Genomic DNA, 13,774 nt, shown 5'->3' with positions numbered 1-13,774 from the left:
ATAGGAAACAAAAGGATAGGCAGCTGCGATCCCGCCACGCTGTCCGGGCGCTTCTACAGTACAGTAATCAATTTTAGAAGTGCGTACCGATGCGGAGTGCGAACAGGGGGGTCAAAACAATGCCTAAATGCGGAGGGGATAGAGGGGGATGCCCCACTCAGAAAATTTCAGGGCCTGTGATCCGAGTAGATAAGCGCGCAAAGCCGGCATCAGCCTGCGGCAGCGCAAGGGATTTTGCTTCGTGACGAATGAAGTTTTATCAGTGACAGACCAACACAGACAGGCATGGTGAAAAACAAGAAGGCGTTGGAGCGCCGCCTCGGGAACGCTAAACAAACTTTCCACTATTTTGCATAGTTTCCAAGAAGCGGCGCTGGCTGGCGGACACGAAAGCACGCTGGAAGGCTACGGAGCGGGGAAGGGTAGGAGAGAGCAACAGGAGAGTGGCTGTTTGGCCATTTTTCGCTCACGCGTTAGGCACTGTTTATACAGGCGGCGTTGGCACGACAGTCACGCTCTGAAAAATCGCTACCTCCAGTGTAAATCAGATCCGTGTAAATGTCATCCACTATATCCATGTAAATGTCACCGAAATAATAGCGTGTTTTAAGCACAATTTCACTGATGTACCAAACAAACTTCGCCGCTCTGTGAATGCGCTCTCAAAAATCCGTGCGGTATACCAGTCAGGGCTCAACGGTTCGCACCAGACCATGCAGGCCGCATCGCTCATGCAATATACCGATTGTCTCATCTTATGGTGTGATTTAGTTATTTTAGGAACCCACCACGGTGGCTGTTGTCCTTCTGAGCCCAAGGATTGAGCCCAAGGACGCGGGTTCAATTCCAGGCCAAGGTAGCCGCTTTTTTTTTGTGTGTGTGGAGGCAAGAAGCGAAAATGCTTGTGTTCGAAATTTCAGCGCATGTTAATTAGATCCCCATGTGGTCAAAATTAATCCGGAGCCCTCTACTACGGCGCACCTCATCGCCTGTCTAGCGTTGGCGTGTGAAACCTCATAATCAATCAAATCAGATTTTTCGGTGCGATTTTAACACATCAGAGTGCGCCTAGAGTGCGCCTAGAACACGGGCCGGCACTTACACGCTCATCAGAAAAGAACAGAAATGCGATAACATCACCCGCGACTGCCCGCGACGTAGCAATCTGCTCAAGATCAAGTCCCTGACAGTGCTGTCTTTTCACAAGCCTTCATTTCGCGATAACTCGCCGAAAGAAAAGGTTTAACGAGCCGGTTGTTTTGCTGGTCAGCCGCTTAACGAAAAAAAAAAAACGCCGGGAACCCTGGTAGGCCAAAAAATTGCAGCCATACAAATCGCAGCATTTTATTTGGAGACCGCGGTGTTATCGACGAGATAACACGACCGTCGACCGTACAGCGACAGTGAACATCGGGCGGTAAGTTGCGGCATGAGTTAAAATGAAGTATGCGTTTGATATTCTTGGGTTCCTTATCAAGCTGACAGTGTTTTTGTACACTTGATACAACAGGGCAGCCGTCCAATTCAGTCATTGGCACAGAAATGTGCATCATTGCCGTTTGCCGATGGAGTCTCCGGGCGACCCTCGTAAGCGTTGTTCGTGCGCAGAAGCAGCATAAATAAAGCACGCGGCCGGAGAGCGGGCTAACAACAGAGGGTAATCTTTGCACTGCATCGATTCGTCTTAAGCAGAATCACGCTAGACTGTATGTTGCGGCGTTCCATATTACTCTTGCTCATTCTTCGGTGCTTCTGAAGTCGTCGTCGTTCAGTTGCGTCTTACATGTGCTGGGTTAGTACAATACTTTTAGTGGATATTCATAATGTCAGAGTAAACGTTCCGGGAATAAGCGATCGCCATGTATGCGGCGGCGTGCGATTATCTGCGCCGTCTATTGCGGCCGCGCACGGGTGTTTAAATTCCGCGCGTGCGCGCATGCCTCCTGCATAGTAGGACAGGCATAAGACAGGCGTCGCTGCGCAAGAAAAGATGCCTCTGGGGAGAGCGAAGAAGGGAAGAGCTATGTACAGAGGCACAGCGACGTGAGGGCGAACGAAGGAGGAAGAGAGCAAAGGGAAAGCTGGGCGGCCGGCGGCGCGTGGACATTATCGGCCCGAGCAAAAGATTTTTTCTGGGCCACAGTCGGCGCTCCTCTTTATATCTTGCTCCGTGGTCTAGGGCACTTCAAAAAAAAAAAAAAAAACTGTGTCCTGATAGAGTGCCTGAGCGCCAACAAGAGCTATCCGGGGACGTGGTACTGTGCACTTCTTCGCCGCTCTTATGGGCGTCGGCGATGGCAGCAGCATATCACCACTGTCACCTCCGAATATGTCAGTCGCAAGTGAGTTCTCTTGTCGCCTCGTTTAGAATTGATACTGGCACAGTGAGAGGTTGGTTTTGTTTTGCAGCGCAGACAATGAATGCGGCTTTGTTTCACATATATGCGTCGTATAAAAATACGATTTGGGGATGTGATTACCTAATACTTGACAATAACTTGTGCCTTTTATAGGAATAGAGGCCACGCGAACATGTTAAGTATATTCCAAGTCTGGGGGTCATTAAATATGTGCCCACTCCCGCCTGATAGCAAGGACCAAGGAGAGTTAATGAAACCACGGGAAAATAAATGGCCTGCCAAGTCTGGAAGCAATAAAATAGCTCGTGCAGAAATGAAAAAACCCAGTGCAGCTTCGAAAGTGCTAGAGACGTTCGTCTTAACTTCAGCAAGGTAGGACTTACTAGACCAACAAGATGCGAAATACACTGATATTTTCCAAGACAAGGGGGAGAGAGGGGGGTGCTTAACTAGTGTACAAATGCGGAGCGAAATCAAGGAGTGGCCGTTTTGGTAATCACTCAAGCTGCGCGTTTCCTTCTATTTTGTTTTTCGACTTTAACGAACAGTCGATCGTTCAAATCATATGTCGATCGGGGGACATATGATTTGAAGTATACAGTAATAGGTTCAAAAGTGAAAAAGGTGTCGTTGTAAGTCTATGGTATCTGACAAGGCCCTCTGATTTCACTTTTGTGCAAGATTCTGCAGGCGGCCTGTGTCATATGACGATGTTTTGAAGAAGCGTTTAGTCGCGGACGCCGATATAAGCGGAGGATATATGTAGCAGATGACGGCTGTTTGTGAGGGCCCACCTCGCGAGATACATTACGTACAAACAGCTTCGTGAATATCGGCCCAGTATTTTTCACCTTGCCGCGCATCGAGAATCGAATCATAAAAGTGGTCTGAAACTATAAGCCAGCTTCCACAGCTAAATGATGCACTAAAACATGAAAACATTTCCTATCTAACGCTGTTTTCTACTTTCACCAGAGACGTGTGCTGTTGAAAACACTTTTTTTTCAAGTAAACTAAATCTAACGCTCTACCACTAGAAAAAAATTCACTTGTGAATTGAACAAAAATCTAGTTTATTGTTTAGGAGAGGAGCAGTTTCGTTAGCTTCCGCACTTCGCGAAGACGACGGCCGATGTCTGTGCGGATGTATTTGTTACTACAAGAAAGGCTGATTTTGGTTTTATTAGCGAGTGAGGCAAAAGTCGCACAAATGTTTATAGCTGCGTGTACAACAACTCTAGTTAGGTCGTGAAACTTTTGGAAAGGTCTAAACGATGGAGGTGGTGTTGGGCCAGCCCAAATGTGGCCAATATCGGACGCGGAAGTGCAAGTGGTCAAGAATTTAAAAAATATCTTTTCTGTGGTAGATGCAATTGAAATTACAAATGTAAGGAAAGTGCTCGTTTCGCGCTATTTTTTTCCTCGAGTAAAAATATTTTCAAGTAAAAAAAAGTTTTGCTAACTCCACAACGTTTGCAAGCGCGTGAATAGTTTGTATGTAGGCTTCTAATCTCTTTTATTGCATTAAAAAAATGGCGGATATTGCTACCTATGCAGTTAGTTTTAAACATGTGATGACGACGGTGGTACAGCGCGCTGGTGTAGCACAGAAACCCCAGCCGAACGCATCCCTGCAGCCGGCGGAGCGCCATACACGGAGTGTATACACGGAGGTTGCCAGAGAAGCGCGAGCTTCACGGGACAGGTTCCCCAACCTCCGTCACAGGCCGCTCGGAGCTTGTTTCGGCGACTCTCTGCCACATGCAAACGTCGTCTGCTCGGGGGTACTTTGAACGAAGGTACCTGGTGTGCTCTGTGATACCGAAGCTAAGGATTTCGCCATGGCGATTTTAAGAGCATAGGCTACTTATTTGGATCAAATTTGGACAATCAAAAATTTGAGTGCAGCTGGCCTTTAAGTTGGCGCGATCTGGCATTGACAATATAGTATTGATGCAAAGGTCCGAACAAAGCAGTAGCTATAACAAAATAATTGCTGCTCTCACTTTAACTTCATTATTAAACCACTCTTGTGTCCTAAGGCCACTTCTTACAGTGCCGCTTTTACTAAACCAAGATATGCAGCATAGCCTTTTTAATTCACTTTATTCCAAACACTTGCTCGGCAACTCAGAAAGGCGACGAACCGGGAAAAACAAACAAACAAACACACAAATGAGCGGCAGTGTCCGAGCTTTGCAAGGACCCCGTGTGTCAGCAGGTACAAACGTTGATCCTAGCCTGCTAAATTCACATTTGTTCAAACAGTTTGTCAGTTCCATCAACACGCCCTGCGAATGAATCAGTTTGTCAGTTCCATTTCCACGCTCTGTGCAGATCACGATTCCACATGTAGGCAGACACACACCGCTGTGTGAGGCACCATGAGGCACTGGAGTCCGTCACGAAGCTGGCGCAGCGTCATGTGCCACGTCTCCTCCGAACTCGGCTTCCACACCTCCGAGATTTTCTGGGCAAGCGGGCAGCAGGGAGCTTCGGGCTTCGATGCGGGTGCCTTAGCTGTCTTTCGCGGCGAAGTGTGACTGCTCGCTTTGGCGGAGGTACCATTGCCAGCACCAGCGTTGGAGGTGCTCTGGCGACCTTTGGTGTCGGGGCTGGCACAAGTGGAAGTCTCCACAGCCTCTCTAGAAGACGCGAACGAAGCCAGGACGGGGTCGGCTGTGTCTTGACACCCGCACAGGGTTCCCGGCTCAAATGCAAGGCGCAGGTCTGGTGCCACGTGCTGCACGACCGACAGTGACAGCACTTTGTTCGCGTCGCTGCCTCCTCCCTTAACCAGCTGCTTGCATCCCACAATCCACGTGAACCGCTCTAAAGCGTCACCGGCGCTGAGGCACGAACGCAGCGTGTTCCTGTGGGTCTTGGAGGCCTGCGCAAGGACAACGAACAATTGTTAGGACATGCAAACCTTAAACAGAGGCAACAGTGCCTTCCAGGACAAGCTGTAGCTTGGTGGTTCGTTACCACGGTAACATAGTACTCATTACTCAGGGCGGTATCAATGAAGTGACCGCATTCAAGTGGATGCATTGTAGAGTGATTGCTAATGACTGGAGCCACCTAGCACGTGATACCACAACAGACTGACTAAGAAAACAATCAACAGCACAAGCAGCCAGTAGGAATAATCTGCACAAAATAGTGACAAGTAACTAGAGGGATCATTATATTGCATGCCACGTGCACCCACTCAAAAAAAGGGGGGGGGGGGGGATTTTGAGTCTGTACTGGTGCGATCACGGGAATGCCTGTGTATACGGTAGTTTGTGCTTAAAGAGATTGTAATCTTACATTCTAAAATGCATGAAGTGAGTACACTGTATAGCGCTAATTGAACGAATATGAAGGGAAGCAGTAAACGCCCCACTCACCAGAGATTGCCAGTCTGTACTTTTTCCTGAGTCTGCCTGTGTAGTATACAGTGAAACCTCAATATAACGAACTTCAATATGTAATAAAATTCCTGATATAGTGAAGTTACAAACAGTAATAATCCCAGAGCCCATTGAAAGCTATGCATACTTAATCTCGAGGGACTGTTGCTGTAATTTCAGTTCAAACAAAATCTCTCGACTTCCAAGAAAATTGATTCGGAAGGCCAGTTCTTCATGGCAATAATGGCTGAGGGGGAGGTGGTGCTGACATAGGCAGCTCAAGAAGCCTACGTGGGCAGGCTACCACTCATCAGAATGAAACTCACGGTGAAAACATAGTTGCACAAAAAGAAAGAGTGACAGTGCAGAGGAAAATTGCACTGGGTATTGTCATTTGTGCTGCTAGTGAAAGCGGTGATGAAATATATATGCCACAATGCTAAGCCTAGAGTACTCTCAACAGACTGGCCATGGCAAATTTGGGTTATCCGATTGCTTTGAAACTGCAGGATTCCAGAACTGTGCGGCAGTGACAGCAAAAGAACCTGAAAAACACGACAGCATCAAGGGCGAAAAATGGGGCTTCGCTCACTGCGCATGCACTCAGTTAAGGGGAAAAGATGACCATGCCAGCCTCAAAGAAGCATGGAGGCTTCTGGAAAACGATTTCAGACAGGGTCACTTCGAAGGACTTCCTCTATGCTGACCCCTGCATCACTGAGGAAGTGACGGACGACATCATGTAGAACATGTTTGGAAACTCGCAAGGTGCCACAGACAGTGACACTGGCGTCAAGGGCGAATCCCCAAGCAACCTCGAAGTGCTCATTATGCAAGCTCGACTGGGCTGCAAGATGCCATAGTTTTAATAGGCCTATGAATGTAGCGCGAGGTCATTTCTGACAGCGAAACGGATGCCAAATAAAGTAACAGATTACCGTGTAAACACGTGGAAGAGCCACAGCCATGTATGGGCCACACCCCATGTTTCTGAAATACCCACCCCCAACAAATAAAATTTGCGTAAAGGCTGCCTGCACCCCCCCCCCCCCCCCCCCTTTCTCGAACCACACGTGTTCAAAATGCGTGCGCGTTTGTGAGCTTCACATGCCGTCGGCAGATGCCAAACTCGCCCTGTCGCCTTCATCCGTATCGGCATTTAGCATCACCAACTCTACCGTATAAACCGGTATATAGGTCAAGTTTTCTTCCCTAAAAATCCGCACAAAAGTCACCCCTCGTCTTATATAGCAGTCATTGGCAGAAAGTAAATTGTTGTCTGGCAACAATGTGCAAGCGAAGTCCGTCGCCATTCGTGTCGGACTGCTTTCTCGCGCTATCAGGCCTTTATTTGCTTTTCGCTTTTCTCTAGTTTTTCGTCTTTTACTCGTCTATTGTGTGTGCGTGCGTACATTTCTGTACGAGTCTGTTCCGAGATGAGTTGCGGCAGTCGACACCAGTTCACCGTGGCATTGGAGCTGAAGGCGATTGAGTCACTGAGCAGAATGGGAATATGGCGGCGCAATGCCAGTTTGGTGTTTCGGAGAAAAGTGTGCAGTACTGGCGGAGTCAGAAAGCTAAGCTGTGCGCGTGCAATTCCCGGAACAGATCGTTCCGTGGACGTCAAGCGGTGCACCCCGCGAACAAAGTGGCAGACTTCGTCCGGGAACTTCACTCACGATCGCTCTTAGTTACAGTGGAGGCCATCCGTGGACCGGCTCTGCGAACTGTACAATGAGTGGATAGCCGGCGACAACGAAAAGACCCATACGGGCCAGCTGTGAAGACCATCGCTCGCGACCGTGTCAAGCTGGGTGTCCTTCTCTTGGCAGTCGCTGCCCGACGACATGGTTGCACAAACGTTTAGGAAGTGCTCCATCAGCAACGCGCCTGACGGCACGGTAGATGACAGTGAAGAGCAGTCATCCTTGGACGACTCTGAGAGCTCGGACGAGTGACTTCGGCAGGCATAGTGAGTGGCAGTGACGGACGGGCGTCGAAAATAAATATAGACGTATGTGTGCGCTTCTGTGCCGAATTATTTTTTTTTGTCAACCTTTCCCACCTAAAGGTAGGGGTCAACCTATATTCCCACTCCACCTATAATCCGGTTTATACGGTAGTTTGTGCGCTGTTAAGACGTTTGCACATGCTCTGCATTCTGCTTGACTGTTGTGCGCTGTCTGCTTGTTTTTATTGGACGGTTACGTTCTCGCAAGATGGGCAAACACCTGAACAGCTACACGGCTGGGTTGCACTCGAACATGGGGAGCGTGCAGCCAGAAGAAAATTCGACGCGGATGACAAGTGCGTTCAACGATCGTGCGCCCAGGAAGAAGCTCTGAAGTGCACCAGCAGCAAAAAGTGTGCTTTCAGAGGCAAGCCATGCAAGTTTCTCAAATTGGAAGAAGAGCTGCTCCGCTACATGGTGCAAGTGCGAAACTATGGCTATGCGTTGGCAACGGTCACGCTGCGCATGAAGCCTGAAGCCTTGGTGTGTGCAGAAAACACGGCCCGAGGATTTTAAATGCAGTGTAGGCTGCGTGTGAAAATTTCTAGAAAAGAGGGTCCCTGTCATGAGCAACACCCCAAAGAGAGCAACTTCCCGAAGAAGACTAGAAGAAGAGGAGGAAAAAGGAGACGAGGGGAATGTCATGGGCAAACCCCCGAAGGAGGGGACTGGAAGAAGTAGAAGAGGAAGAGACAGGTGCGTGGAGTGAGGAGAGCAAGTGATGGCAACGCCTATGCTGAAGCTCTAGGCACCGACCCTAGAAAGGTGCCCAGCCGGCCTCCTGAGCGCGACAACGATCCTGTGCGTGACAACGTATCCTTGGCAGCTTCGGAAACGAGCACCAGCGGGGCTGTGCACCCGAATTGGGACAAGTTTCCGACGGCACCCGGAGCTACGCACGCTGGGCTCCGACAGCGTGTCCTGCAAGCTTCTCAAGTGCTGATCGAGTGCTGGACCCTGCGGATTACAGCTTCAACCAGGAACGGACATTAATGGGGAAGTGAACGAAAGCTAACTGTATATTGTGCTTGCGTCCAGAACCTTTTACACTCAAACCTCGTTATAACGAAGTTGAAGGGGTCTCATAATTATTTCGTTATACCAAATATTTTGCTGTATAAATTGTAACAGTTTACTGCAATGTACGCCCAGTTAGGTGCACAACGATAAGCATGCAAAGGAAACCGCACCGTGGCCCTTTGTACCGCTACGCGACCACGCATGTGACGGAAATTGAACAGAAAAGAAATATTTTGCTTGCTCAAGGCATACACCTCCAATTTTATTGCCTGCTAGACATAGCCTGTAAAAAGCATGCGATGCTCCTTTGTTTCGGACATCTCAAGTGACAGACTTCCTTTTCAGCAGTGGCCACCGCGCTAATGCCGTTTTCGCCGTCGCTATGGGCGGCGAAGAAACGACTTTTAAGAAGTCAACCGTATCGAGTTCCTCTGACGACGCTCGCACGTTGAACGTGTTTGCATGGGAGACCACGGCGTCTTCGTCATCACTTGAGTTGCTTTGCTGCGAGGTCGACGTGGAGATTTTAAAACAGCCGTGCCAAACGAGTGTCGAACTCCGCGTAGTACTTCACAGAGCTTGGTCGGATTTCTTTTGGCTGCAGGGTTACTAATATTAGTTTGTTATATCCATTGAAAGATCAATTTTACTTCGTTACAATGAGGTTACAAATGCTTGAATCTCTATGGAGATTTCCAGTAGAATTTCATTTGCTTCGTTACATCCATTATTTCGTTATACAGTTAAACCTCGATGTAACGAAGTCGGTAAAATTCGTAATTTACTTCGTTACATTGAAATTTCGCTACATTGAAATTCGCGGTTAAAATGAAGTGTTCATCCCGTGAAGTGTTTCCTGAAAAAGAAAACGTGGCGCGCATACACGGCCGGCGCACTGTTTCTGTTTCTATCGGTGCTTAATCGTCTACGCGGGCATCAGCGTGATCCGCATGGAGCGTTTTCTTCCCGAAAAAACGCGCCCCGGAAGCCACAGGCGCGCTGACGCAGCCGCGGAGACCACCCGCGCGATGCGGGTAGCTCCAGCGACCGATTCTAACCGCTCGCTGAAACGCAACTCGAGGGGCAAACGAGAGGGGTATGCGAGAAAAAAAGCGGATAACGTGGGCGAAATTTTCACTGTAAAACGTCATACGCGCCGCCTACGAGAGCGCCCATCAAATATCCTTCGCGGCGGCCTTATCGTCTAGCCAGCCGCATCCCCGAGCGCTTCGAAGCTCCCGCCATAGGGTGCGCGCCTCCCCATTGGCGAAACTGGTCAGGCTCCTCCCACTGCTGCGCGCAGCGTGGCGCAGCGCGAGTCACTTCCCGCCGCCGGCACGCAATCGCGGACGCCGGTGTGAAAAAAAAAACGCGCGTGCAAGGCTCATAAAGATTCCCAAATTGGGACGACGAAACCCAACAAGCATGAGTGAACTCAAACGAAGTGCAAAGCGGCGGCTTGCGGCGGCGGCGGCGGCAACGCCGGTGGCTTAGGGCTTACCACCGCGGAGGATATTTGATGGGCGCTTTCGTAAGCGGCGCGTGTCACGTTTTACAATGAAAATTTCGCCAACGTTATCCGCGTTTTTTCTCGCACGCCCCTCTCATATGCCCCTCGAGTTGCGTTTCAGCGAGAGGTTAGAAGCGGTCGCTGGAGCTACCCGCATCGCGCAGGTGGTCTCCGCGGCTGCGTCAGCGCGCCTGTGGCTTGCGGGGCGCGTTTTGCGTTTTTGCAGGGACAAAACGCTGCATGCGGTTCACGCTGATGCCGATTAAGCCGTACACGATTAAGCTCCGACAGAAACAGTGCGCCAGCCGTGTATGCACGCCACGCAGTTTGTAGGCAAGGGACTTAATCAAAGACTCCGTGGCTGGCTGCATCCGCGGCATTGGGCGACCCGTGTCGCCGTTCGCGTTTTATTGGGATCCCATTTCGGCGTTTGCGTCTCCCAAAATCTACTTCTACAACTTAAATATCGTGCCTCGTTCTCCATGAAACTTCGCTACATTGAAATTCCGGCAAACGGGACTTCGTTACACAGAGGGTGAAAATACATGGTGTGAATACACTTGAAGTTACAAAAAATTCCGTGGTTCGTTACATCGAGGGTTTCGTTACATTGAAGTTCGTTACATCGAGGTTTAACTGTATCCCATTAACGAGGTTTGAGTGTAACGTTACCGCAGTGAGGAGTGGTGTAATGTGTGGCGTTGTTAGCATTATTGTCCTTCCATACTAAATTACTTGTTTTTCTGCATCCGGTTTGCCCGGCTAATTGACGTGACAGCCCCTCCTTTCGGCGAAAGACTACACTGTGCCAGTACATCGAATGAAGGGCAACCGGCAATTACGAGCAGATGCCGAGTGGATGGCTCAAGAGCTCGTGCAACTCAAAATCAAAAGACATCACTTCCTCGAGTTTTGAAGCCACTGGGATCTCGAAGTGCACCAGCACCAGCTCCGAGTCCAAGGACTTGGCGAGTGACAACAATCGAGTGTTATTGCAGTATATGACTTTCCCACAAAGTGTACTGAAACAAGCTCGTTTCGTTCACCAATTGGTCCGTTGTTTTCAGTTCAAAAAAATTTTTTTCTGCACATCGTGTGTACGGGTCGCACCCTCCCTCGTATCTTGAAGAGAGAGAAAAAGACAAAAAAAAAAAAAGTGCGGCGCTCACACGCGTCTATGCAGTATTTTGATCTAAAAATGAAAGGCCTTCTGAATGAGTCTTTAAAACTGGCACGTACATCAGTAATGTTTGTGCGTGCTAGGCACAGAATTTCGATGCAATGAAACAAATATAATGAAGTAATGTGACATTTTTATGACTTCGTTATATTGAGGTTTAATTGTTGTGATAACTCTAGTAATGCAGCAACCACACTGTACTCTTACATTCCACAACGCGTGAAGTAGAGAACAAATCGACCGTAGAGAACAAACTGTAGAGAATCAATCGACCGTAGATAAAAGCAAGCAAGAAACGCCCCACTCACCAGGCTGTTTATGTGAGGCCAGAGCAAGAGGGACCGCAGCCGCTTCATGCGAGGCAACACATCGCACAGGCTGTCACGCAGCGTCCAGCGCTTCAGCTCTAGGCTCTCCAGCCTGCACAACACATCAAACAAGAAGCTCGCTTTTTAAAGGCAATACATTCTCAGCTTCCACTTAGGTGCTTGTCGGTCAGGCATCACCAGAAGAATGCACAAAACACTTCACAGGGCTGCACTGTGCGTCACTGAGGCTGGCAAGCACTGTAAGCAAACACAATTAGATTACGCACGTCTGACGCTCAAACAAGGTTCGGCGATCAAGTGAGCGTATGAAAATTTGTGACGTTGAGCCGGGTCCACTGGATGGCTTTTTACGAGCGAGCACAAGTACAGTAGAACCTCATTACAGGAGACACTGTAACAAGAGACACCCGCCGCAGTGGCTCAGTGGCTAAGGCGTTGCGCTGCTGAGCACGAGGTCGCGGGTTCGATTCCCGGCCGCGGCGGCCGCTTTTCTGATGGAGGCGAAAAGCAAAAACGCCCGTGTGTACGACATTTCGGCGCACGTTAAAGATCCCCAGGTGGTCAAAATTAATCCGGAGCCCTCCACTACGGCGCGCCTCATCGCCTGCGTTGCGTCAGCGCGTTAAACCCCGCAATCAATCTGTAACAAGAGACACTTGGTTATAAGAGACATTTGAAACTTGGTGGTTGGTTTTCCTATGTTCACCATATTAGCAACATTGCATACAAGGGACACTCTGTTACTAAGGGCAACTTTCTTGGGTCCCCAGAGTAAATTCTTCACTATTTAGAAGAGAGACTATGGAAGGGGAGGCGGGAGGGGGGGGGGGGGGGGGGAGCCTTATTCGAAGTACCTTGTGGAAAACTGCCCTGAAGATGAAGCTTGGGCCTGCATTCAAGAGATTGCGGAGGTTCCAGAGATTTTTGAAGAGTTTGTGTCCGCAGATGTGGGCCTTGCGCGTTCGAGGAGCTTACAGATCATGTGATCCTAGCGCAAACAAATGGTGCCCTAGAAGATGAACCAGAGAAGTAGTATGACGAGGGTATTACAGGACAGAAAATGTTGGCAGATAAGGCTGACAATTGTCTAAGAGCACTTTAGTGGTACTGTGAGAACAGGGACGCTTGCAAAGTGAAGTGCTCTAGCTACAAAAGCTGGGACGGAAGCTAATACTATCTGCAATCTCCCAAAATTCCAATGAATGACTTTCTTAATTAAGCCATAGTGAGAATTTTCTTGCCACCTGTCTGAATATGCTTTGATACTGATTTATAACAAAGTGGCCACGTTTGACTCCACACTGTTCTTAGAATTTTTGGTTACAAGAGACCTTGGTTACAAGAGACATGTTTCTCCGGTCCCTTGAGTGTCTCTTGTAATGGGGTTTTACTGTACCATATGCGGTGCGCATGAAGCTCGATGTCTGAATGCAGGTGACAACTTGAGATTTTTTTTTTTTTTAATCCCTTATCGAGCTCGAAGACGCAGTCACACTATGCTAACACCCCGATGAATAGGTCAGCTGACACAGCTGGCATAGTACCCGCCATCTCAGTGGCCAGGGTGTTGTGCTGCTGAGGCGAAGGTTCGACCCCAGCCACTGTCGCTGCTTCTCAGACGGCGCCAAAAAGCAAGAGCACCCATGTAGTTTTGAGATTCCGGCACACGCTAAAGATCCCAGGTGATTGAAATTAATCTGGAGCGCTCCACTACAGCAGACCTCACTGCTCAGGTGCCGCTTCATTGGGTTAAACCACACAATCAATCAGTGAAGATAAATTGCTGCAATGTCTGCTGTTTGTTCTAATAACTGCTCTTTGCTGTATGCCATACTTGTATAGTACATACGGAAGCAATATTTGGTCACGTGTGCATGACCTCATCTATAAATGCGGCACTTTAAATACTGACATGTATTTTTACAGTGTGGTTAATTAGCAAAGCTTTTTTCCAAGACATGCTGCCACT

At 48.9% G+C, this 13,774-nt stretch overlaps 1 protein-coding gene across 8 annotated transcripts in view; it reads right to left on the bottom strand.

Annotated features, from left to right (window-relative positions):
• Positions 1–4,449: 4,449 nt before the first annotated feature.
• The window catches only part of LOC144147213 (uncharacterized), a 115,582-nt gene continuing 106,257 nt past the window's right edge, over positions 4,450–13,774 (bottom strand). For 7 of the 8 annotated variants that reach the window (XM_077679290.1, XM_077679294.1, XM_077679292.1 and 4 more), the window contains 3 exons: positions 11,785–11,896; positions 5,753–5,788; positions 4,450–5,250 (listed from right to left, as the gene is read on the bottom strand). In XM_077679290.1, coding sequence (XP_077535416.1) covers positions 4,699–5,250; positions 5,753–5,788; positions 11,785–11,896 — 700 coding nt within the window. In that variant the 3' untranslated portion in view covers positions 4,450–4,698. The remainder of the gene's footprint in view (positions 5,251–5,752; positions 5,789–11,784; positions 11,897–13,774) is intronic. The other variant, XM_077679296.1, reaches the window with a different exon arrangement.

This window comes from Haemaphysalis longicornis, unplaced genomic scaffold, assembly GCF_048455015.1.
Source record: "Haemaphysalis longicornis isolate Haplotype H1 unplaced genomic scaffold, Haemaphysalis longicornis Haplotype H1 scaffold_7, whole genome shotgun sequence".
NCBI lineage: Eukaryota > Metazoa > Arthropoda > Arachnida > Ixodida > Ixodidae > Haemaphysalis > Haemaphysalis longicornis.
This window is presented reverse-complemented; position numbering and strand designations above follow the sequence as displayed.